This window comes from Aythya marila (assembly GCF_965140915.1).
Source record: "Aythya marila genome assembly, chromosome: 24".
NCBI classification, from domain to species: domain Eukaryota; kingdom Metazoa; phylum Chordata; class Aves; order Anseriformes; family Anatidae; genus Aythya; species Aythya marila.
Genome location: NC_139065.1, coordinates 6,620,776 through 6,647,121, shown reverse-complemented (window position 1 = coordinate 6,647,121; position 26,346 = coordinate 6,620,776). Strand labels below are relative to the sequence as shown.

The 26,346-nt window shown below is 48.9% G+C and overlaps 1 protein-coding gene across 4 annotated transcripts; it reads left to right on the top strand.

Moving 5' to 3' along the window:
* The first annotated feature begins 90 nt into the window (after positions 1–90).
* MTCH1 (mitochondrial carrier 1) lies at positions 91–12,383 on the top strand. Of its 4 annotated transcripts, none has more exons than XM_082778295.1 (12): positions 91–265; positions 1,349–1,433; positions 2,710–2,816; positions 3,262–3,339; positions 3,654–3,711; positions 4,110–4,161; positions 4,755–4,814; positions 8,039–8,132; positions 8,494–8,541; positions 8,742–8,809; positions 10,365–10,440; positions 10,873–12,383. In XM_082778295.1, exons 1-12 carry the CDS (start codon positions 95–97, stop codon positions 10,945–10,947), a joined length of 972 nt encoding a protein of 323 aa, XP_082634421.1. In that variant the 5' UTR covers positions 91–94; the 3' UTR covers positions 10,948–12,383. The 4 variants fall into 4 exon arrangements, with proteins under 4 accessions (XP_082634421.1, XP_082634419.1, XP_082634420.1 ...); XM_082778293.1 differs by having other exon boundaries at positions 10,365–10,543; XM_082778294.1 differs by having other exon boundaries at positions 4,089–4,161.
* The last annotated feature ends 13,963 nt before the right edge of the window (positions 12,384–26,346 follow it).

Below are 26,346 nucleotides of genomic sequence, written 5' to 3'. Positions count from 1 at the left end.
CCCTCCGCCTCTCCCGCCATGGTCCCGCCCGCGCGCTCCCCCTCCTCCCTCCCCTCACGCGCCCGCGCGGCGCAGGCGCGGTGGCGGCGGGGCCATGGCGGACGCGGCGGCGCTGCCCTCGGAGGCGCTGACGCCCCCTGGCGGCGGCCCCGGGGCGGGGCCGGGGCCGGGCCGGGCCGAGGGCGCCGAGGGCCTGTTCGTGGTGCTGGGCGCCGGGCTCGCCGCTGCCAGCCACCCGCTGCTCTACGTCAAGCTGCTCGTCCAGGTCCGGGGCCGGCTGCGGGGCGGTGAGGGGCGAACCCCCGCGTGGGGGGGTCCGAGGAGGGCCTGTGTGTGGAGGGGTGCCGGGCCCCCTGTGTGACGGGGCAGGGGGTGCCCCGCGCACTGGGACCCCCTGTAAGCGGGGGTTGAACGGGGCAGGAGGGACCCCCGACACGGGGACCGCAGCGTACGGGGGGATGAGGACACCCCGTGTAAGGAGGGACTGTGCTGTACTGCCCCAGCCGAGGCCTCTGTGCAACGGGGATCGCGGTGTGAAGGGGAGCGGGGCGCTCAGGGAGTGCCACGGGAGGGCAAACCCCGCGTGTACCAGGGTTATAACGGACCTCTGTACGGCTGGGGAGGGGCATCCCTGTTTGACTGAGGAGATAAGGGCGTCTTGTGTGTACATCAACCTAGATAATGGGGAAAGCGGCACCTGCATAATGGGGTAATGAGGGGGCCCCATTGCCCAGGGTCCACCTGTATAACAGAGGATGGCACCCTCTCTAATGGGGATCCCTATGTCAGAGTGGGGGGCCTACATATAATTGGGAGGATGAGGGTACCTATAAAACAGGGAGCCTTATATATTAGGAGGATGAGAATACTTTCAGTGACAGGGACTCTATAGGACAGGAAATAGAAAATCATATATAATGGAGGGACAAAGAAAACATGTGCAGTGGGGACTTCTTTAAAAGAGAGGAACTGAGACCCCTTTATATGACAGCAGGTGGGGACCCGTATAAAATGGGACAGGTGAGGATACCTATGCAGTGGGGACTCCTATATAATAAAAGATGAGACATTCCTGTATAATGGGGGATTGAGGATCCACAGTATCCTGAGAACCCCTCTGTAATGGTAAATGCTATAAAATGAGATGGATGAGGACCCCTGTTCTCCAGAGACCCTGTTTAATAGGAAGGGGACTGCCCATGTCATGGGACACCCATTTATCATATGGTAACTGAGTGGGACATGGCGCTTCAGCAGCTCAGGAAGATGGAATCAAGGCCATGTGGTCTGTCAGGTTCAGGAATGCCAGAACTGTTTTGGGAACCTGTTCATGGGGTTTCTCCTGCAGGTTGGGCATGAGCCACTACCACCAACCATTGGAAGAAACGTGCTGGGAAAGAAAGTACTGTACCTGCCTGGCTTCTTTACCTATGGTGAGTGTTCCTCCAGGCCAGCCCACACATGCTGAGTGCAATGCTGGATCCAGCCTCCAGCTGCTCTTCCACCTTCACAGCACCACCTTGGTCTCATTCTGAGGCTGCAGTTAGACATTATATGCTACCACCAGTTGCACAGCCATCAGATGTACCTGTTGTTATGAGGCAGGGACAAGGAAGTGGTGGCCCAGTCTGCATCCCCCTCCTATGGCATGTTGCACTGGCTTGCTTCCATAGCTGAGAGTGCAGTGGGGGTTTGTATGGTGTAGGTTTGTTTGGTGGAGGGTTTTGCATGTATTAGAGATAGCGCATTGTGTTTCTTTGCTACAGAACAGCACTGCAATAACTTGGCCTTCTGCCCAGCTCATTTGTATTGTAGGTGGAGCCCTAAAGGGACAAAAATACCATGAAAGGGGAAGGTAATATATTTCTTTCTTTGTGGCTGCAGCACAGGAGAGGCAGGTGAATACTGCCTGAAAGTAGGAGCTACTTTTACAGGTGTGCAGAACTTTGGGGAAGGTGAGCCCTGAGAGTTAAATGGGGCCAATCCCCAAATCAGACAGCAGTACGTGAGGGTGAAGAGCCAAGAGCAGGAGCAGTACAAAAACACTGCAAGCTGGGACACCCAGAGCTAGAAATGCTCCAATGCTGTGCTTTGGAAGATGATGCATTTTCCAAATAGATTTACAGCACTGCAAGAGGGAGATGGGCACTGCCTTCACTCGGGACAGCAGAACATGGGGAGGAGGAACAGTCAGTACCTGCAAGCTCACAGTGGGTTGTATTCCATCCTGTTATACCAGGGACATATTGGCTCCTTTGGCTTTTTTTTTTTTTTTTTGTCTGTAAACCTGCCTGGGAGAAGGTGGCAGGGCAGGAGCAGAATCTGACTTTGCAAGGTCTTTATTTACCCTGACTCTGACCCTGCAGGGCAGAGGGAGAAGGTCACAACACGCAACACGAGAGATTATCCCACCCTACCTTAGTTCAGTCCAGACTGCCGTGTAGCCCTTTCAGGTAAGCAAAACAGTCAAAGGATGCACTCATCCTTCCAGTTTAGACAGATGTGACAAAGAATAGTTAAGGTTTCTTTGCAACCTATATTAAATTTATTTAGAGCTTTATAATAAAACATTTGTGGCAGGACTGCAGAGCAGTTGCTGTGACTTCCAGAGCTCCAGCGTGGTTTCAGCTGAATACTGAAGTGGGGCAGGGTACTCTCCACAGGTTGGCTGTATCCCAGCTGACAGCAGCCTGGTCTTTTCTTACTCAGCCAGACACATTGTGAAAGTGGATGGGAAAAGAGGCCTCTTCCGTGGTCTTACTCCTCGCCTCATCTCAAGCACTTTATCAACTGTCACCAGGGGAAACGTGAAGAAGGTAAAGGTCGTCTTCTCTCTCCATAAATCATCTTGCTGGGGCAGACAGTGCTACTGTAGAAGAGCAACAGAGCCTGCATGTGCTTGTACCCAGCCATGACTGAACACGGAGGATTAAAGTACCTGTTCCACTCCACCATCTGATGGCTCTAAGTAGTCCTCCAGGACAGAAGGAAAACAGTGCCCATATCCCCAGAACTTACTTTCTAAAGAATCTCAATTGAATTTGACCAGTCACTTGCCTTTTATCTTTTACAAGCAGTCTCATGGTAGTTTTCCTCTGTTTTACCTTCCACCCTTCCTTCTCCTGTCTTCCTCCTTGTCTGTTTTTCTACTGTAGTTTAGAGCACAACTGCTGAAGGTTTCCTTCCAGTCCTCAGAAATCACGGGCTTGTGGGTCAGCATCTCCATCAGTTTTGGCCATATGTTTCTTCTCTCCTGCTCAGGCCTTTCCGCTGGAGGACATGGAGCATGTTTCTAACAAGGATGATATGAAGACTTCCCTTAGGAAAGTGGTGAAAGAGGTGAGAAATGGATATAGCATGTTAATGAGTGATTAGGGAGATCACACCGGGAATGTGCCCGAAGAGCAAAGGAAGCTTAAACTGTGGCTTTTGGGTGAAATTACTTGGAGGGAAATTCTGGGTAAAAAGACTGAAGTATTTAGTAGCCATTGTGTCCAGATGTGGGATATTTCATAGAAATAAAGGTTTACTGTGAAAAACATACTTAAAAACAGGTCTGGGACCTGAAGTGGGCTTTTCTACACTAAGGGAAAGATCCTGATCTGTACAGGTGGAGCTTTTCACACAGCTGTGGTGTTTTCTCCCTTTCCCAGACATCTCACGAGATGATGATGCAGTGTGTGTCTCGGGTCGTGTCACATCCACTGCATGGTGAGTTCTGTCCTTCTGCCTGGCTGTCCTCTCCAGATTGAGGAACCCTTCCCTGGCTCAGGATCACTTCCAAAATCCTGTTTACTTGATGTGGTTTTCTATTAGAAGTGGCTTTGTATCAAACTACAGAACAGATGTGGGTCCCAGGTGATCTCTTCTCACTCGTCTTAAAGCTTGTCACAGAGGTCCCATTGGGGTTGGGACCAGAAATCCCTCCCTCCACTTAGAAACTAAGGGAAAGCACTGTTTTCTAATGAGCCTTGCAGTAATGAGGACCACTGGGAGGAGCTGATTTGAGAGGAGAAGAGGGGTGGCAGAAGGATCGGGTTGCATTTTCCTTCACCTCCATCACAACTCAAACTTGATTTGTTTGTCAGCTTATGTTTCTGTTCTCCTAGTGATCTCTATGCGCTGCATGGTCCAGTTCATAGGCCGGGAAGTCAAATACAGGTGAATGGCTGCAGCTCTGAATGAAGAGTGTGGGCACACAGAAGCACAAGTCCTGGAGTCAGGCATGCCCGATGTTCCCACACAGTGGGGATTATGGTGATCCAGGAGGTTTGGGAGACTGAAAAGTGAATCTTGTGGATAGAGGTTGGATAAGCATGGGGTGAAGGGATGTGGGAAGGCTGGACTTTGTCCCTTCACATGCCTCTCAGTTCAGCCTTGTGCCAGTGGGTGTTTTGGTGCAGCTAACACACGCCTGCTGTCACCAGCTCCCAGGGGTGCAGCAGAAGAATCAGCCAAATCAAAGCACTTTACATGCCATGGTTGTGGCACACTTACCCACTCACACAAAGCCAATTAGACCTCTTCTAGCTTCAGCATTTAAACATAGATGTTGGCAAGTTGAGTCCTGGAGTTACTGCAAATTGGCAGAGCACAGACACTACCCTTCTTCATGAGTTGAGGATTAGAATGATGCTGCCTGCTACATTGATGGCAGGGTGACTTGCAGGGGGGACACTTCTATGGCCACATGAAGCTGTGCAGGACAGAGATGGAAAAACCTCTGCAAGCTTGTTCTTTTCCTTTCTTGGCAGTGGTGTGTTCAGTGCCATCGTCAGGATATTTAAGGAAGAAGGGATTCTGGGATTCTTCGTGTACGTGAGTTGTTTAAATACTGTCTCCTGTAGTCAGAAGATGCCAGTGGCTCTCCTGGTTATGATTCCAACTTCACTGAAAGGAGTTGTGCTGAGCTCCCTCTTCCCTGAAACCTTGTCTGACTGCAGGACTTTCACATCACTCCCAAGAGCACAGATAAAATCTGTGGCTTTGACAGAGCTCCAGTTGGACCATTAAGTTTGTTTCAGACCTTATCTTCAATCAAATTTTCAGAGCCCGGGGAAAACTGTATTTTTTCTTACCTTTCTTTTTCCCTTGTACTTCTTTGTGTTTCAGTGAAGGAGCATTTAAAGCATTTGTGCAACAGGCACCAAGATCAAGTGCAACAATGAGGCCCTTTGTTGAAATAAAAGCCAGGGCCTGGATAAGGGCCTGCACATTCCTCAGCAAAGCACCATGGGTGCTTGTAATGAGTAGGTGCTTTGCTCTGGCTACAGGTTTGTCTGTACAGCAGGAGCAGGACCGCATAATGCGGCAGCATTGCTGCCCGGACTAGCTTGCCTAAAGGAGCTCAGACTGTACTTACAAAATGTGGTGAATTGACAGCATCACTAAAGTGAAAGTCTAGCAGACACCTTTTTTTAAACCCTTTATTAACACTTCTTGACTTTTTCTCACATCTATATAAAACAAAACTACCTGCTACTTCTGTTCCCAGTGGAGACATAACTTGCTTTATTATGTCAATAATAGTAAAGGCAGCTCCAAAATTTCAGGAGGGGCTTTCAGGCCTGAAATATGTGGCTTTGGAATCACAAAATACGGGCTTCCAGATTAAATATAAATGCATCAGGAAAGGATGAGCAGTCACAGGGGGTCTCACTCTGTTCTTCCCCAAGGGGAAAGGGCCAGAGGTCTGTAGAGACCTTATCAATCAAGTGTCACTATATTTTTTGTGGTCTACTGCTATTCTTCAGGATCTGCAGCCCCAGATCTCCATTAAATACAGCTTCCTCCAGGATGTTCCATGTGGTCTTGCTGAGCTCCCCTTTCCTCCAACTCCCTAGAAAGCAGTCTGTGAAAAGAGCCAGCTGTGTTCTCTTCCTCCATGTAAAATAAACACTTGGTAGCCTAATTAAACTTAGCAGTTAACAAGAAAGGCTTTAACATAACCCAAAATATCTCAGGAGTGCTCTGAATTTATACGTGCTCTACAACTCAGCTAGGTAATCACACTACAGTAAGAGGAACACAAACTACATCTGTAAGACCAAACTGTTGCTGTTCTGCTCTCAGCACTTCTAATGAAATCCAAACACATCCATTCCCTTAAAATCATCGAGGAACACTTATTTCTCATGGTCTGACAACCTCTACATAGTCATAGCATAATATCGGCACATTCTCATTCTGGGTGCATGACCAGCTGGAGAAGAAGACATTTCAATGAGAGGACTTCTTAATTCCCCTGATATCTTAGCAGTTTCCTGCAGCCAGCAGATAAGAATGATGCTCTATGGCCTCTGAAATGGGCACTGAAATTGCTGTACATGGTCAGTTCAAATATGGCTTGTCCTACCCCTCCCCACACTGGGGTTTCTCCTGCTGGATTGCATGAAGCAAGTAGGTCACAGCACTGTACATCATACAGGTTTCCTCACTGGTCTTCTGCTCTGAGCTTTTCTGAGAAGACTTGCGGTCTTCTAAGAATTTGCTCCTCATCCAAATGTCCTTGGACATCTCATCAGGTGTGAGAGCTGTAGTGCAAATTAATTTCTTCTTGGTCCCCTTCTGCAGCTCTCAGACCCCTGGTCTCCTGCCATCCTTTAAGCACAGACCCAACATTCATCATTACTTGCATAACTGGGGATAGAGAGGGGTATGATCCTTATTGCAAATGGAACAAGTGGTCTGATCCTGTATCAACAGATGGGTGAGGCTTTACTTGCAAGCCTGGCATGGCACAATCCTGGACCAGCCTTCTGTTTCTGGAGTTGCTTAAGCCTCTGTTATATCAGTGGTACTTCAGGAATCTTCTTAAGATTTTACTTTGAGTTAGATGAGGGATTTTTATTTTTTTGTTGTTGTTGTTACAAAGGCTGAATGCAAAGCAGACAATCCCTGGGACCAGACAGCTTTGATTTCTTTGTCCTGCCTGTTGCTGTCAGGTATCAAGTCTTTTAAGTCAGCAGATCTTCTGTTGAACGTGTGTGCTGTGCCTGGCCCCAAGACCTTGGCTGCATCTCCAGAGCTGCCTGGGCCTTGACAATACACAGGTTGTCTCCAAAAACTGTAAAAACCAAGCAGATGGAGCAAGCTGGTTCAGAGCATGCTGTCCCAATTGCTGTTCTGCTGCTACAGCAGTCAGAGCAGGAAACAAAATTAATACCCTGCCCCAAAATCTCTAATAAGCCCATATTAGACTTATTTTGAGGAGAACTGTCTTAATACATCTGGTGAAACACAGGTTTAAAACACACCTGGATCCTTTTGCAGTGTAACAACTGCAAAGCCAAAGCAGGAGGCCTGAGGTTTGGTGAGTATGCTGGCAGAGCAGATGCTGCTGAGGCTCTGACAAACTGGAGAAACGCTCAGAAATGCTTCATTATTGTTTTAGTGCCAGAAGCTGGGGGTGCTTGTGCTACTGGGATCTCAGTACTGGGTTTTGAGAGGGATAAGCCAAAGCAGCAAGTCAACCCCTGTCTCTGTGCTCCCAGGTGGCAGCAGGGTGCCAGCCTGGACTTGGAGACTAGGAAGATCAGAGGGGCTAAGGTGCTGCCCCCAGTTAATCCCACTTTGCACTAGAGCAGACTTGGTAGGAAGCCCCCCCCCTTCCCCTCCCATTTTAATTTCTAAAAGGAGAGGGAGATGGTCATCAGAGGTGACCTTCTAATTCTTTATCCAGAAGAGCATCTGCAAAATGAACTTAACGGGAACCTGCTCCATCTGTGTCTTGCGTGGGTTTCAGAGCAGTAGCTGGGCTGAGAAGGTATTTGGAGTAAAACAAGGGGACTTGGCTGAGTCATACCCCAACAAGAGATCCAAAACTTCCTAGTCATTAGCATCCCCTGGCTGGAGCAGCTAGCAGCACAAACCACCACTTCTGAAGGCCATGAGAGCTCTTCCCTTAAGTCTCCCCTTCTCCCTAAATAAAGATGCATTCTGGGGAGCAGGGTTCCTTCATGCTGGTAGAGGAAAGGAGGGCTCCAAAGGCAGCACTTGGACCCTTCTGCACCTCATGCCTATATTTTTGCCATTGCAGTGGTGTAGTCCCTCACATTGTGGGGGATGTCATCTTCCTCTGGTGCTGCAATCTCTTGGCTCACTTCATCAACACCTACGCAGTGGACGATAATGTGAGTGGAAGTGCCTGATGGAGGGCTTGGGGGTCCATACGGAGCACTCGGAGTTGTAAGGAGTTAATGGGGAGGGGAGACTAATCTAATACAAATAGTGAGTTTCAGATAAAGCCCTGTATAAGTGCTAATGTATGCCATGTCTAATCAGGGCACTGTTCTAGCTGCAGTTTGAGGTTCAGGTTTGATAGCAAATGTCTTCCCTGAGTCTCAGCGGGGATGTGGTGTGGCTACCCCATTGCTTTCTGTCTTGTTCCTATGCCCCAGGCACACCATCTCAGGCTCACAGAGATGTCTTATAGCGATGGGGACAGCTTGGTGGCATCTGCCTCCTCCACAATGCTTTTGTTTCTCTTTACAGTTCAGCCAGGCATCAGTGATCCGGAGCTACACTAAATTTGTGATGGGGGTATGTAGGCAACTGCCATGTCATTGCTTTGCTTCCTTCTATCTGTGGGGTGAGAGTTCATGGTCTGAGGACAAAGGCAGGTGCGTTTGAAGTCTGTATTTTGTATCCAGGATAACTTTGTTAATACACAAAAGGTAGAACTACTGTTTTTGGCATGATCATGTAGAGATGCTACTTTTTTTTTTTTTTTTTGCTTTCAGATTGCTATGAGCATGCTGACATACCCATTCCTTCTCGTGGGAGACCTCATGGCAGTGAACAACTGTGGGTATGTCTCACACTGAGATCTAACTCCATCCCTTCCTTTCAGCCCCTAGTTGTCTGAAGCCTTTGCTAATGATTGTAAAGCTTTTATACAGAACCATAAACTATATGGTTTCCTGTCTCAGATTACTTAAAATTTTAGATCAGAGGGCACAGACAACAGCAGGATAAAAATACAAATGTAGAGGAACAGGGAGAGTTCTGGTAGTGCAGCCTGATCTAAACTAGACCAGAGGCAGAAGGGATCAAAGAGAGGATGCTGACTCCAGGGAGCAGCACGAGGGAAAACAAAACTCTTAATGCAGCAAGGGGAGACAGGAACAGGTGAGGCAGGACCAGACAGAAATACCTCCTTCACCCAGCTTGCTTTCCCAATTCCACTGCTGCTTGTGTCTTCCTATATGTGTGCTTATGGAAATGGGACTGGATCTGACGCACTGGAATAATGCTGTCTTGATATCTGCTCCTTCTTGAAGGTATAGATACAGCCTATAGTCCTGCACTCGTAATGTGTCCAGGTAACACACCTTGTTTGTACACTCCAGGGGTATTAAATTACAGAATCACAAAATGTTAGGGATTGGAAGGGACCTTGAAGATCATCTAGTCCAATCCCCCTTCCAGAGCACGAACACCTAGATCAAGTCATACAGGAATGTGTCCAGCTGGGTCTGAATGTCTCCAGAGAAGGAGACTTCACAACCCCCCTGGGCAGCCTGTTCTGGTGTTCTGTCACCCTCGCTATGACAAAGTTTTGTCTCATATTTAAGCAGTGTTCCTGTGTTCCAGCTTGCACCCATTGCCCCTTGTCCTATCATTAGATGTCACTGAGAAGAGCCTGGCTCTGTCCTCCTGACACTCACCCTTTCCATATTTATAAACATTAATGAGATCACCCCTCAGTCTCCTCCAAGCTAAAGATACCCAACTCTCCCAGTCTTTCCTCATAAGGGAGATGCTCCACTCCCTTAATCATTTTTGTGGTTCTGCACTGGACTCTCTCAAGCAGTTCCCTGTCTTTTTTGAACTGAGGGGCCCAGACCTGGACACAGTATTCTAGATGTGGTCTCACCAGGGCAGAGTAGAGGGGGGAGGAGAACCTCTCTTGACCTACTAACCACAGCCCTTCTGATACATCCCAGCATGCCATTGGCCTTCTGGGCCACAAGGGCACAGTGCTGGCTCATGGTCATCCTGCTTTCTGCCAGGACCCCCAGGTCCCTTTCACCTACTGTTCTCTCCAGCAGGGCAGTCCCCAACTTATACTGGTGTCTGGAGCTGTTCTTGCCCAGATGCCGGACTCTACACTTGCCCTCGTTATATTTTATTAAATTTCTCCCTGTGCAACTCTCCAGCCTGTCTAGGTCCTGCTGGATGGCAGGGGGACCATAAATTACATGATCTGCTGCTGTATAAGTAACAAGCTGGTGATCTGGTCTTCAGCCCAGTGCAGACACTTTTTCTGTGTACTCATTTACACTTATCGCTGCTTATTTAACTCTGTCTGGATAACATTACATCTGTATAGACCATCTTGGCTATTTCTCTTTGCCATGCAGGTTGCGTGCTGGCCTGCCTCCCTACGCTCCCGTGTTCACGTCCTGGATCCATTGCTGGAGGTATCTCAGTGCCCAGGTGAGGGAGTGGAGTACACACAAGGCTTTGGACTCCCTCTGCTCTTTCCTGAGGGCTCTGGCACTGCCCAATGAGTACCTGTGCTGCACCCTTTATGTGCTCGGTAACTATCTCCATCCCTCTAGTTATGGCTCTGGTACCAGGTGTGACAGTAATTAGTGTGCCTGTGTTACCTGAGCTTGCAGCCTGCAATCTTTTAGCAAAGGCATTGCACACAGTAAAGCCCCATGGCTCTGCCCCTCTCCATCAGCCATCCTTGCTGGAAGTACCTGACCTCAGTGCTCATGAGGCTGAAGGCCCACTTTCTCCTTCTTAGCAACCAGGGTGCTAAGGGTTTGCAGCTGTGCAGCAGGCACAACTCCGTCCCTGCTAATCTAGCAGTGAGGCAATACTGCAGCTTGGCTGCCCTAACCCCAGTGCTCTCCTCCTCAGGGGCAGCTGTTCCGTGGCTCCAGCCTGGTATTCCGCAGAGCACCCATGCAAGCAGCCTGCTTCCCCATTGACTGACTCCAGCTTGCAGGGAGAGGCAATGAACCTGGATTCCTCAAAAGACCCTAAGATTTTTCCATATATATATATATATATATTTGTTCTTTATGATCCAAAGGCTGTTGTGCCAGAACAAGACACTCTTCAGCAAGGCCTGCAACAAGTTGACCTGCAGAGATCTGGCTTCAGGCTCCAGCTTGATCAAAGTCCCGTCCTCATGGCTGCCTTGACCAGGGCGCATAGAAGAGTTGTTTCTTTGGTCTGGGCTGTGAGTCTGGAGTCACTGAGGAAGTCTGGGAAACCAGAAAATGCCCAGGTACTAAACAAGCCTGAGATGCTGGGACAAAAGACTGCTTTTTTTTCTGCCTGAGCTGAGAAGCCGCAAGAGATCAAAGACTGCCTTGCTGAGAAAGCAACAACAGCACAGCCAGCCTCCTGTCTCATCTCTTCTGGAGAGGGCAATTATTTGTTTGGCAGGTAGCTTACACTGGGCAAGGTCAACCCTGAAACCCATACTTAAGGTTTTGAGGGTATCTGAACACTAGGTAGTACCCCTGAAAGGGAAGTAATATCAAAACAGAAGAGAGAAACAGCCCCACTACAAAGAGCAATGCAGTCCTTAAGAGACGGGTATGACTTATCTCAAGGACAGTGGCAGAACTTGAAAATGGAGAAGGCACTGGGGGAGGGATGTTCACTGTACATGTTGACTGCTTTGGGTAGGGCACATTTAGGACACATCTCCCAGCTGGCAGGACTCCTGCCAAACCTGAGCATCACCATGCCTCTGGTGGACACAGAGCCATGTAATAGCACCGGGTTGCTGTGTGGCATTGGCCTGGTGCTGCAAATGTGTTTGCCTTTTTACTGTGGAGTGAAGGAGTAAACCTCGGGCTGGACAAAAGTTTGCAAGGAGTCAGGGGTCATGGCCTCCTCACATGCAGGGCTTGCCTTTGCATATCAGAGTTTACCTGTGACAGCAGCACAAGATTCATTCTCAGCTCCCCTTTCAGAGGTTTTGTTGGGGGGGGGATTACTTTTTAACCAGTCTGTGGTGCTACCATAGCCAGGCAGACTTCCCCAACTCCAACTCCCCATGAAGCAGTCTTTTGCACAGTTCAGTGTGTTAGTGCACTCCCTGGGAAGAGGTTTCTGGGGCCCTGAGAAAACTCCTGTGTGCTGCTCTTGCATGGGCATTTTCTTCTATCAGAGGGGCTTGATCCACATTTCAAAGCTGAGGTCTGCAGGAGGAAGGGCCAGCACCAGTGCATGTGGGACCTGCAGTCCCCAAACTAGCTCCCTTTGGTGTTGTGGATTCAGTCCTGTCTGTCCTCCCTTCCTCATGTACAGCTTGTGTTACGTTAACAATACACAGTGCATGGCCGTATCTCCTAACATCAGAGATTATCTCAAAGAATATTTAACTATACTCCAAAATACAGCTATAAAACATCTCTTCTTGATTGATTCTTTTTTTTTTTTTTTTTTTTTTTTTTAGAAGCGTTGATTTCTTCTGTACAGTAGGATCCCTCACTTGGGAAAGGCTTCCAGTTAAGATAACCAATCCTCTCCCCTCCCCTCCCCCCAAAAGTAGGGGCTGAAACAGCTGTTGCTAACTCAGATTGCCGCTGATATTTCTCAGCTCCATGGAAGGTCAGCAATTCTAGGCTGAGCAAACTGCATTGGGTGCACCCGGACCAAGGGTGGAGAAAGCAGTGGTCTTCCCAGAATCACAGAATGTTAGGGATTGGAAGGGACCTTGAAAGATCATCTAGTCCAATCCCCCTTCCAGACCACGAACACCTAGATCAAGTCATACAGGAATGTGTCCAGCTGGGTCTGAATGTCTCCAGAGAAGGAGACTCCACAACCCCCCTGGGCAGCCTGTTCTGGTGTTCTGTCACCCTCACTATGACAAAGTTTTGTCTCATATTTAAGCAGTGTTTCTGTGTTCCAGCTTGCACCCATTGCCCCTTGTCCTATCATTGGCTGTCACCAAGAAGAACCTGGCTATGTTCTCCTGACACTCACCCTTTCCATTTTTATAAACATTAACGAGGTCATCCCTCAGTGTCTTCCAAGCTAAAGAGACCCAACTCTCCCAGCCTTTCCTCATAAAGAATATGCTCCACTCCCTGAATCATCTTTGTGGCTCTTCACTGTATAGCTGTCATGGCTACTTGAAACCTGATAAAGCAGGTGTTTGTAGTTAAAATTGTCCCTGAGCATTTCTGGAAGGTACAAAAATCCTTTGCTCCTGGTCTGAGCTCATCAGGTGGGCTCAGCCCCTCTGTCCTCCCCTGTGTTGTTTAATGGGGCCTCACCTTCCTATCTTAATGCATTAGTTGGTTTCTTGACTATTGTACCATTGGGCACTGCATCTCCTAGATCACACAACACCTGCTCAGGAACATGTGCCTTTATCCTCAAACTTAAGGCCACCATCTGCTGATGATATACCTCTAAAACGTGTAAAAGGCTCCTACACCTTCTACACAGCCTGGTTGCAGTCACTGCATTGAAAAGTACAATTTCCATTAACTAGTTCACCTAAATCTGCACTAGAGCCAGCCTGCTATTCCAGCTCAGTTCACTGAGCCCCACAACCTTTGCAGGACACACAATTCTTACTTGGTAAGCTTTTCGTCAATTAAATGAAAACCAGGTTTCAAAGGCCCATGGTAGCACAATGTAGATCCTCGGGCTTACCTTGGAGCAAGGGCTGTCATTCATACAATGATTAAATGTTTCCTTACTTCCTCTTTCTAACCCTAGTTTTTCTTGTCCTTTGCTTCATTTGAGGTATCCCACCACAGGGACAGTGCCTGTACCAGGAGCAGGCAATGAGAAAGCTCTGGCTGGGCACTCGCACCCACCTTTAACTGCTGCCCTGTTGGTGGGTACCCAGCCCGGCAGCCATTGCCACTGCAGCAGAGCTCACAGGGACTGGGGCCTTGCTTCTACAGGAGAGGGGCTCAGGGCTGAAACCTGCAGTCAGAAGAATAAATGAACTGGCATGGAAGGAAGCTTAGGTCCAGCACCCAGGATGGAGTCGGGCACTTGTCCTGGCACTCCCCTATCTAGCCAGGAAACGAACCTGTTTTAAATATTGACACAGAAAGGGGATGGGTGCAGGTTACAGCGCTTCTGTGCCTTTGCAGTTTATCAGTCAACAGTGGAAAGCAGAGATTGATGGGACTTTGCCCTCATCTGCTCCCAGGTGTCAAAGGGAGAAGGGAAGCAGGGATCACAGCTGGGAGAGAGAAACTCAGGTCAAAGCTGCCCTAACTCTCCTTGGGGCCTGGATGCATGGGTCTTGCAGGCTTTGCGAAGCAGTGAGGTGCTAGTTAAGCCAGGGGTGCCGCAGCTTAGTTCAGACCAACTGCAATGATTTTACCTCCCTTCTTCCCTTGCCCCCTCCAGAGCTCTCCTGCTCTCATAAAGACTGTTCTGTTAAGACAAAGCTCCCACCAAAGTATTGCTCTTCCCACTGTGGAGCCAGAAAGAGAGCAGCCAAGCACGCCTCTCCTAATGGCTGTACAGTGCCCTTCACCCCTGTGTGAGTCAGAAAAGGGGCTGACAGCTCCATGTAGGCAAATAATTATTTTTTAAAAAATAGTAATAACCCTGGCAGAGCCAGCTGGTGCTTCTCAGTCCTGCCAGGAAAGGCTCACTATGTGAACTCAGACCTAGTCCAGGTTCAAGTGGCATGGTGGCCCCTGACTTGTTCCCTGTCTTAGCTCAGCTCTGGTTGGCACGGGGACAGGGAGGAGCAGGGTAGCACTGGCAGGGCCTTCGCCCAAAGCAGGAGGTTACAGAGAACATGGAACCAGGTCCTGCTCAGGGTGCAGAGGGGGAGTTGGAGCAGGCAAAGGTTGTAACATGGGCAATTCCAGCACGCGGTGAGGAGAAAACACTACAAACAGCACAAATGGAGTCCTAGGTAAGAGAGCAGGTAATCTCTGGAGCTGTGGCCTGGCCTGCCAGGCTGTTCATGGTGTCTCCATCCATGGCTGGAAGCTTTGAAGAGGAGGGGAACTGCATGTGGAACCTTGGCTGTCCTGAGGTGTGGAACTGCTTTCCACACTTCCTTTTGCTTTGTGCAGAGCCTTTTTAGGGAAAATCCATGGATTGGGCCAGCCAAACCACCCCATTCCCTCCTGTATGCAAGGTCCGCAGCTGTGTTTCATCCCCTGTGAGGAGAACCTGGGTCTCAGAGGAAGAGGCCTGGAGCTGGCAGCAGTGGCAAAGGCTTGCTGGGGCAGACAAGATGCCTTTTTCTGCAGCTGCCTGGATCCACGTGCCTTCCTCCCACCCTGCTTACATGGTGCTGTGCCCTCCCCCCCCCGCCCCAGGGGGAGGAGGGGCACTTGGCGAGCTGAGATTGTTAAAGTCTCTCCTAGTTTTGATTCAGCTCTTCTCCCCCCAATATGGCCCCACAGTGGGGTGATGGCACTGCCGTCCATGCAGCAACTTGCATGGGTGCCGTCCCTCCCAGCCACCCACTGGCAGCCCCTTGCAGTCCCTTGATTAAAACGTCCTAATTCTCTAATCTTGGTGAATTCAGTTTCTTCCTTAAAAGCCGCCTGCGCTCTCCAATCCAGCAGTGTGGTTCTTGTCACACTGCCAAAGGAGGCTGGGAGCAGTGTCACATGCCACAAAGTTTTACGAGCCAAGCGAGCTGTCTCGGAAGAGGAACACAAGAGAGACGGACATACGCACACACTCAGCCATGCATGCCGAGAAACCTCCTCTGGGCTCCCTCTGGGTTTATCTGATTTTTTTTTTCTTTTTTTGTAAGAACAAAGACTTTGGGCTGGGTTGGTGTGTTTGTTTTCCAGAGCCGGTGCTGGGGAGGGGGAAAGGAGACCAGAAGTAGAGGGGGGAGCCAGCAGCTCCAATGTGAGAAAGTCCCAAATTGCCCTGGCCAATTTGCAGAGACCTTGCTGTGAAACTTGGAAGAGGAAAGACAGGGGAAAAGGAAAAATACATATATGTGATGACGTCACTTTGAGCAGGGGTGCCTTTCTTGCTGCCTGTCAGATGTGCTTGAAAAGAAAAGGGCAATAAAACAACAGCCGCCTCTGTCTCCCTCGTCAAACATGGCACTAATTGGATGTTAATTTCTCTTTGCTCTTCTCACTGCTCAATTGTGAGGATTCTGCCTCGCTCTCCCTCTAGCGCTTTCTTTCTTTTCTGTTGCAATGCTCTTGGCAGCTCCGAGGGACTCTGCACTGTGTGCTCCCTCCCGCTCATGGACTGGAATAATTCAGGAGCTGGGAATATTAAAAAGACGAGGCGCAGGGGCGAATGGTTCAGAAACAGGGCGGGCAAGATGGATTTTGAGAGCTACGCTAATCTCCCCGTTTCCCATGCATTGTCCTGCCGATGTGAAGCTATTCTCTTCCCATTTGATTTCTTCCCCCCCTTCCCCTCATGTTGGGTCCAGGCTGCTGGGCAAAAAAATACATAGTCACAAAAAAAAGCATGATTCAATGACGACAAACCCCCAAACCTCCTCCCAGCTCCCCCCCGTCTCAGCGCACCGCATGGAAACAGGCATTTTAGGGAGCCGGAGCAGGAAGTTGTTGTTCTCAGTGTTGCCCAGGTCATCCTTAAAGGGTATGTGTGCAAGAGTGGGCGTGCATGCGTGTCTTGGACAGCAGCCCCGTGGGCACCCGGCACGACGCGGAAGAGGCGAGTGGGGCGCACGGGTCTGGGGGTGCGTTGGGCCTTGGGGGCAGGATGGGTGGGGGAGTGAAGGGAGGGACGGGAGTGGCGGCGGCAGCAGCAGGGGAAGCAATGTGGGAGTCGAGTCCTACCTGGGATCGGTGCCAACTTCCTGCAAAGGGTTACAGACCCGCAGCTCGGAGAGCCCACCAGAGGCGAGTTGGCTCTTGTCACACGTCCAAGGCAAGATGAAGACAGCAGGAACAGGTACCGCGGAAGCTGAGTGGCCTCGTTTGCCCGCCGACTGGGGTGGCTCGGCCGTTTGTTTTGATTTAAACATGCCGAAGGGAGGCTTTGGCACACCCGGGGGCCTCACCAGCCTTGCACAAGGCTGATGGGTGCCAAGGGTGGGGTGTACAGGCCGGGGGTGGTTGTGCAGGGGATCTGGCACTGCTCACTTGCCTTCTTGCCGTTTGGATTAACATGCAGAAGATGTGCCTGTCACTTTGCTTACTGTCAGCGCCTGCTCAGGGATGGGTGACGGCTTTGTTCGGAGCAGCTGAGGGAGCCGTGCCAAGACGGACTTGGCAGGCATGCCCAGCCAGGAGGGCGCGGGGACACAGGCGAGGCAGCCGCAGAGGGCTGGAGCTGCAGGCCCACTGGGGAGCACAGTGGCTGCTCAGCAGTGTGCATCCACCGCTTGCCCCTCTCCCACCAGGCTAATGCAGGCAAAATGAAAGCATGTTTTGTTTTGTGTTTTTGGCATCTCCCCAGTAGCGCCACCAACCCGTCTGTACCCCCTCCCCACTGCCTTCGCCGACCCACTGTGACTCCCTTTTTATAATCAGCACAACCCATGTGCTCACTGCAGCAAAAAAAGGCACAAAATACCCCCCGCAACCCAAACTACCCACAGTCTGCCCTCCTGAAGGCAACTGCTCCCAAGCCTCCTCTGTAGTGGGTGGGTTGTTTTCTATTTTATTTTCTCTTTTTTTGCTATTTTATTTTTTCTCCTGCACTGGGTCTCTCTGACGTTGGGTGTTCGAGTCCCTGTTCAAGCACCCATTGCCTTCCATCATGCCAAACCTGGGCAGAAGGGTGCCCTGTGTGGATGTGGGTCGGTGGGTAAGGGAGCTGGCGATAGAGAGCATGAGGCGGGAGGATAGGATCAGCGGGGGAGGGGGTGAGGAGGAAGAATTATATCCACATCTCCAGGCCTTTTGTTTAACCTGCATCGACATGAAGGAAGGTCTTAGCTTTTTTTTTTTTTTTTTTTTTTTTCATCCTTGTGCCCCTTGGGGCATTTTGAAATCAAACAGGGCAATTTTTCAGGGTGGGCAGTGTCGGCAGCAATTTTTCGGAGTGGTGGGTGAGTGGGTGTGTGGCGCCAAGTGCAGGAATTCCTGCCAGTTTGCCTTTGTGCCAGCCTGGGCATTGGTGTCTCGTTCGGATGGAGCCTGGCATCCAGGCACCGCCCATTTCTTGGCGTTGAGCTGAGAGGAGAAGTAAAGGGGAGAGAGCAAGCCAGAGAAGAGGAAAAAATAATAATAATAAAAATAAAAGCTATCTCACTCAAACTGGCCTTTCTTGGAAAAGGATCCTTCCCCGATGATTGTCCGGATAAGCGGAGCTAAATCCAGCAGCCACTCCACAACAAAACCACTCTCTTCCACGGTGCGTCTCTCTTTCTGCCTTGGTATGAAATCGAACCTCACTTTTGATTTGTTTTTGGTTTGCTTTGCTTTTGGTGTTTTTTTTTTTTTTTGGTTGGTTGGTTGGTTGGTTGGTGTTCTTTTGCCTTTGATTTGAAATAACACTACATTCCTCCAGTCACTCAGTTGCTTTGTTGTTGCTGTTAACCTACCTTCTCGCAAAACCCCTTTAATTTGAGTCCCCCAGCCTTTGGTGCTAAAACAACTGACTATTAAATTGATCTAGAGAGAAGGATGTATAGCAGACATGCATCCACCTATGGGCAGTGCTTGGAGCAGGACTCGAGGTGTTTTTTCCTGCCACCCTAACCCTACTGCCTGGGACACTGGCATCCCCAAGAGCCACTCAGAGCTGGGTATTGTCACGTGAATGCTTTGTGCTTCCAAACCACTGGGGGGGTGTGGGCGGAAATATGTTGAATCATGTCGGATTTGCAATTCAACATGGCAGCCATAGCAAATGTGGTAGGAGCCTGTGCACTGAGCCCCAGCAGGCATGGGTGTTTTGTGCTGGCCACACCAGGCAGGCAATTGGCACAGGAAGAAAGAGCCAGGTGGGTGCCCAGGCTGGGGCAGAGGAGATGGCAGAGGAGATGATTTTTTTATTTTTTTCATGTGAGTGGTGAATTAAACCAGGAGTGATCTGGGAATGAGGGAACCCCTGCAATCTGGTTTTGTCAGTGCTAACCCTTTAGCAGCCAGCTTGTTGTTTTTCTACTGGCACAGTGCGCTGGTTTGGGTGCACGGCCAGGGCAAACCCAGGAGTGGGGTGTGAGGCTCCACTGGCTCCAGCGGGCAAAGGTGGATGAAGAAGTGCTCCAGTGTTCTCTGCAGGGAGGCTGTTTGTCATGCAGTGATGGTGGCCTTCAGGCTTTGGAGATGGCTTCAGCTGGGCACCCTTGGGAAGGAGCTGCTTGGCAAAGGCACGGGGTGGTTGGAGAGGGCAATTTGCTTGGCCACATCCACCCTCACGGGGCTTTGTACCTCTCCTTGGTTGCCCAGAAAGGTTCTGCACTGCTGCAGCAAAGCTCTCCAGGTCTGCCTGAGCTTGGGGGCTTGTGCATAGTGACTGTGAATCTGCCCTTTTTCTGTCAAACGTAATTTAGGCCCATTTGGGATGCAACAAAAGCAGCTTGTTTGCAGGTCAGGGTTCCCCTGCCTCCTCCCCAGCTGCTACACACTACACAGGTGCTTGGGAGCCATGGAAACCATCCCTCCTCTTTCACCAAATTTTTCCTCCTCCTTCCTTGCTCCTGGTTTCCTCCTTCGCCTCCCTTGTCAAAAAAAAAAACAAAAAAAAAAAACAACAACAAAAAAAACCCACCTCTCTTTCAGCAAGTGACATGCAGCTTTACAGCAAAGCCTTTGAATTCAGCTTTGCCTCAATGAGCTGCTGTTCCAGCCATGCTCCAGGGGACATCTCCAAGATTGTCTCAGTTACCACGCACCTCCTAGAGATGCTTCTCTGGGTGTTGGATGTCTTGTGGGCCTAGCAGCAATCTTTGTGGCCCTGTGCATTGGGGTTTGGACGCTGGGATGCTTGGTTTCAGTTCTGAAACTTCCCATTCAGTTGTCATTTGGCACAGCCATAGTGTGTCTCTAAGGCAAAGCATGCAATAGGCCAGAGCAGATGTAGGAAGATGCTGACAGGGGTTTTGAAAGCAGCTACTAAACACCTCTTGGGGTGAGTGCAGCCCCACAATGCCTCTAAGAGTTGCAGACCAGTGTTGTGGCTCCTGCCTGCAGATCTCATTTGTGATGCCGCTTCTTCTGTGTCCATGGCTCTCATGATGCACAGCAGTTGGTTTGGGAGTTGAAACGCCCACATTGCTATTAGCAGAAGCTCAGGGCAGTCAGTCATTCTTGGGATCTGGCCCCAAAATGTTTCAGGATGCCAACTGCAGTGGAGCTCACTTACACAACAGTTTACAACCAGACCTTTAATGCTAATGAGACAGGAACACTTTTTTGCTCATCAGTACAGCTTTCTCCTTGCATGTTATTTACATAAATAGGGGCTGGGGTAGAAGCAGACCTTTCTTTCCTTCTCTTCTCTTTGTCCACAATCTCTGTAGCTTCAGTGGGAGATGCTGGCAGAGGGCTGCTACCAAAAAAACAAAACAAAAAACAAACAAACAAACAAAAAAAAAACAACAAAAAAAAAAAAAACAGAAAAGTAAGAAAGAAAGAAAATTGCCAAAGCCGATGATGTGCCTCCTGTGACTGCAGTGGGCAGCCTTAGAGCAGACAAAGTCTGAACTAAGGAAGGACACTTCTGACGTGTCCTAAGCAAAACATCTGGCACCTCTGTAAGAGCCATCCAGCCAAGGGATGCAGCTGTTTTCCTCTACATGGCTTGCAGAAAAATAGGGCTCAGGCTTCCAGAACATGGCTCAGCAAAAAGGACAAATACTTGAAACTGGGAGGTGGATCTTTCTGCCACTATTGCCTTTGAATCTGGAGCTTGCTCTCTAGCTCTTCTGGCTTGAGCTCTGTGCCATCTCAGGGGGAATACCAGGAGCTTTTCTGCAAAGCTCAAGCCTCTCTTGGCTACTGTAACACCCCCCTCCTCCCCCCCTGCAGCCAGCAGAGCTGCTCTGGATTTACATTGACATTCCTGAGAGCAGGATCAGGTCTCCAGGTTTGTGTGGCTCTGGGAGATTTTCTTTCCTTAAAAGGGCTAGGTTTGGCCAAAGCAGAGTTTGGACTGTGCTTTCCTTTTCTTCTTCTTCTTCTCCTCCTCCTTTTTTATTTTTGATTATTTTTCTTAACTTACAGCAAAACTTGCACAGGTGAAAATTGCCTGATTTGCAGTTGCAGACAGTGCTGTGCTGTTTGTGCACAGGCCGGCCCTCTGGGGACCATCATCCCCCAGGTTGCACCAGCCACACAACCCGCTTCATCCCTCTAGTGACCACTTTTGATGAAGAAAAAGGGTGTAAAAGGCAGGGAGACTGAATTAGATCTTTGTGGATTTCATCCTCAGCCTTTCCACTAATTGCCAACTTGTTCCAATGGGTCTATAGGGCACAAGCCTAATGGGATCCTGGTAGAAACACATCCAAGGGAAAGATGCTTCATGCACCATGGGGGAACACAGACTACCCAGAGGTACTCGATGCTGATTCACCCCAGTACCACCCCACATCTGGTCCTTTGAAGAATCAATGTCATTTATCTTCCTTGCTGCAGTTTTTACTCTCTGTCACCTTTTTCATTCCCTATTTTCCCTCCACTTTTTCTGTAGTTCTGGGTTGTTACTGTGGTGTTGCTCATGGCTTCTGTTTCTCTTTGATGTTACTTGGCTGCTGTGAAAGGTGAGGTCTGGGAGGACAAAGAGAGACAAATGGTTTGTTTTTGTAGGGCTGCTTACGAGTTGTGTTGTCTGGGTCTACAGTTGGAAAGCTGGTGAGATAGGCAGGGTTTGGCACCATAAGATCACTCACGAGTTATTGCCGGCTGCAAAACATGTAAGAGAACAGGCAGTCCAGCAAAGTCCAGCATGCTGCATAAAGTGAGGTCTATGGAGACTAAGAGGTAAGTATTACATTATTGTGATGATAACAATGAAAAGTCACCCTGTATGTAACACCCCATGGTTTGGTGAGGTCTGTACCAGGCAGCAGGGTGGCAGCTTCACGAGCATCTTCCCCAGTCACACCCAACCATGCTATTGTGTACTGTGGCTGCTGCCAGCACATCAGTGTCACTATGCTGCTGGGCTGAGGGACAGAGGAATAGATCAAAAGAGCTGTCCATGCCCTGCAGGGCAACCCCTGCCCATGGGAGTTAGGGCAGAAGGTTTCTCCCCACCTGCAAGCACCCGTTGTGCTTCCTCCTTCCTCCTCCTCCTGGCTGAAGAGGTCTGTGCAGCAGTTGTGGCCACATTCAACTTGGTTGACTGCTCAGCCAGCATTTCTAGGTTATAATTTAAACTTGCAGGATGGCCTGTGCTGATGTTTTTGTGCCAGGTATGGTGACCTGAAGCATCTCCCATGGGCAGGGAGATTCTGGGATCTACACCAAAAATGCATGGAGTGGTTCTCCTTTCCTTCAGTCTTGGCTTGCTCAGCACTGTGCACCAGCTCTGCCAAGAAGAGGTCACAGGAAAACTCTGTGTCATACCTGTGAACAAAGCCAGGATGGCTTGGGAGCTGGCTGATTTGCTTGAACTGAGTTTGACAACACAAGTCTGAGGGCTAAGAATGGAGTCACCCACAGCATGCAAGGATAGAGGGTCCCCAAAAGCCCCACTCGGAGCAACAGCTTGGGTTGTAGCATTTTTCAAGCAGGCTACACTCATGCACACCACCAAAAGTGAAGGCAGGCGCTGATAACAACATGATAAACAGCTTGAATATCTGTGCCTCTGCTCCCAGGGTTCCTGTTTGTGGGAGAAGGATTGAGTTGAGGCTTCTGAGACCTGACTGACCCACAGGGAGGACACCGGAGACCATCCCTGCAGCCCTGCTGCCTTGGGAGCATGCCAGTGTGGTTGAAGAGAGCTGGGATGGATGCAGAGGGACCAGGATAAAGGGGTCAAGGACGTTTTTACTCCTTTCTTCAAGGTGGTGTTGCTAAGTTAAGCAGGCTATGAAACCTGACCACTCAAGATCAGGGCTGGACATCAGGAAGAGGTTCTTCACCAAGAGGGTGGTTGCACACTGGAACAGGCTCCCCAGTGAAGTAGTCACTGCACCAAGCCTGTCTGAATTTAAGAAGTGTTTGGACTGTGCACTTAGTCACATGGTCTAAACTTTTGGGTAGACCTGTGCAGTGCCAGGAGTTGGACTTGATGATCCTTATGGGTCCCTTCCAACTTGGGATATTCTATGATTCTATGATTCTAAGAAGCTTCAATCCCACAGAAATAAGATTGCAGTTAAATTCTCCAACATTGTCACCCAGTTCAGTCTGACAAGTCATCAGGCAGCCTGCTAGGGGATTACTTCTGATGTTTTAAGTCTACTAAAACACCTTTATTCCCTGGCTTCACTGGATATGTGCGGCTTCACTGGATATGTGCCATTCACACACTGGACATCACCCCAGAACTGGCTGCGTCTCAGTGGAGGACATGGTGGCATATGTTGTACTGATCCCCAACACAATCTTTGTTGCACAGCTTGCTCTTGTTTGACCTGAATTCTTCCCTGCTCTTCAAAGAGGCAGTGGAGGAAGAGTCCTGCAATGAGCTCCCCAGGTACAGAAACATAAGGCTGGCTATGCTGGAGCTGACAGCCAGGATCGGCCCCTGGGCCTATGAGATTATCTTAGATGTGGTTCCTAGAGCAGAGGAAAAGGGCTAATGAACAGAAATCTGTTAAAGAAGCAGGCAAAAGCTTTCTGTCCTTCATGGCTGAAGGAGAAATCCTGCAGCTGGTCAATCTGGATACAATTAGAGTCCATTTCTCCCTGTGTAATCAACCCATCTGTCTATCCCTGCACATCAGCAGTGCACACCCCACTGCATGCAGATGCTTCCCAGGCACTGTTGTTATCTGCATTTGCTGTGGATGCTCCAGGCAGCCCAAGGACAAGGCTCGCTCAACAACTTCACCTGTTCCCTCTGCCCTCCAGGCTCAGCAGGAGCTCTGGGAGAGCTGTGGACAACAAACCAACTGTGATCACCGCAAATGGGAGGATCAAGCACCGGCAAAGGCTCTCCAAGAGGATGGTGGGTGGGTGTCTTCTCCAAAGTGCTTTACATTTTCTGGAGTGATCTTTGTAATGTACTGATAGCTTCAGTTTTCCAGACACTGCCTACTCCCCTGAGCTCAACCTTACTGTAAGCAGGTAATGGTAGATTATGTTCAGGTGCCACACTGAGCTTGTGAAGTTGTGTCCATCACACGGGATCCTGAGTACTGGTTCAGGTGTCTGTGGTTCTGGTGTCCTGTATACTCAAACTGTATGAACTTGCATTTACATTAGCTCTTGCTTGTGTCACATTTTGTCATCAGAGTGTCTTGAGGGATCAATCCACTGTACTAAGTGCTGTCCACACAGAAAATAAAGATGGTTCCAACCTGAAGCAGCTTACACAATCACCTCAGATCTCTCCTGTGTGTTAAGTGATACAGGCACCTAAACTTCTGCCACTTGCAGAGAGACAAAACATCTTTACCAGCCAGAAACAATTTGAAGTATGCATCACAGGATTAAACATTTAATTTGCTTTCAAGGGGCACTTGTTGCTTAACTTCTAAATCGAACTTATTGTCATCCTCTATTATATTGTTCAGGATTGCGATTTGGGTCCTAAATCTTTTGATTTTTATTTGTTCTCCAATGCACTGATTTACCAATAAGGAATAATGGAAAAGCAAAAGAAAACAGCAGCACTTGTTTGCATAGGCTCTACATTGTTCTGTGTTGTGCTGCTACTCAAACAGAAGCAATAAATCCTACTCTGTGGATAGAGAGGGGGCTTGGGGTGGTGGGTGAGTAAAAACAAGGCCAGGGAAGATAAACAAACAGAAAAATACTGCTTATAGGAAATAGCAATTGAGGATGGCCAATCAACTGATGGGTCAAAGCCAACACAACACCATCAATTAGCAAAGGCATACTGATATTATTTCTCCAAGGCATTTTTGCATCGATAAAGAGGAAAGAGATGGATTTGTGTTACAGTATCTGTGGTCAAACTTGGCTGCAATTAGGAATCTGTATAGTTTCTGTGTTGGAAAAGGGGAGTTTTGTAAAGAACTCTGTAGAAAATGTACATGGTTCCAGAAGGGCTCTGCCAAATGGGTGCTGAAGATCTGTCTGTTGGTGTCATTGTCAGAACTGCTGGAGGTGGGAACATTTGCTAATACTTATTTTAGAGGGCCAGCTCTCAGCAACAGTTCATTCCTGAAAATGCAGCTCTGAAAACTCAGCCCTCAAGTCTGTGTGTGACACTGTCTTGTGTTCTATTTGCCAGATGGGGAGGAACAAAGCTAAATCTACGAAGTTTCAGAGCTTGCAGAATGATGTGGAAAGAACTTAATCTCAGATTTGCAAATCAAACTTGACCTCTGTTCCTTGAGCAATCAAAACTGTCACAATTTCTTTTCCATCCAGCCCACACAGGATGACCTGGAGGAAGTCTCACTCATAATGGGTAACTTTTGGCATCCTGATGAATTGCAGAGTCTAAATGGATTGCTGTGTTCATATCTAAGGAAGGCAAACAACCTCCATCAGCACCAGTGGTTACATATTCGTTAGGACCTTTCAGAACTAGGTTACAGCCTCTGTTGTGGGATTCAGCAAAATGGTCTTTGGATGAGCTCAGGACTGGCCAACATACCAAATAGTTTGGTTTGTGGGATTACTTGCAGCAGTTTGGCATGAGTCCCAGTGATGTGGAAAACAAACTCACCTCCCACCTTAGCAGGCAGAGTGTTTCCTACCACCATCTGCCTTCTGGAAGAAAGGAGAAAACACCTTGGCTGTGTGCAGTCCTCCAGAGCAAGGTGGATATGGGGCACAAACAGAGTGCTGGGCATGTACCAGAAAGACTGGCAATGTTGTCAAAAACGCTATCTTTGACTTCTCTGCTTCCTTGGTCTAGAGCCCCAGAGCTGTGTTGGTGAAAAGAAAATCAACTGCATCTTCAGTTTTCATGGGAGTAAAAGGCAGGAATGATCTAGCATGGACTCTGGCCATTCAACACTTCAGATGTGTTGTGAGTAATGTGATGTGTGTATGAGTAATGCAGATAAGTTCAGTGTTTTTCTTTGTCTGATTGGCAAGGTGTACTGGCTGATAATAACTAGGAGCCCATACATGTTAAAGCCAGTAGTAGAACTAGACCTTCATGAGATCTACTGCCTCAAGCAGTTCCAAGTTTGAAACACATTCAGTTGATTAGTACATTAACTGAATAACTGATTAAACTTCTCACCATCCCAGGTAGGGACTACCTATCTCCCAAAGGAGGAAACAGAGGCAAAGTTTTTACACTAAGACTAGATGTAGTTCATCAATGCAGCTGTGTAAAGTCTGTTTTTGTTTTGTTTTGTTTTGTTTTGCTTTCTTCCCAAAT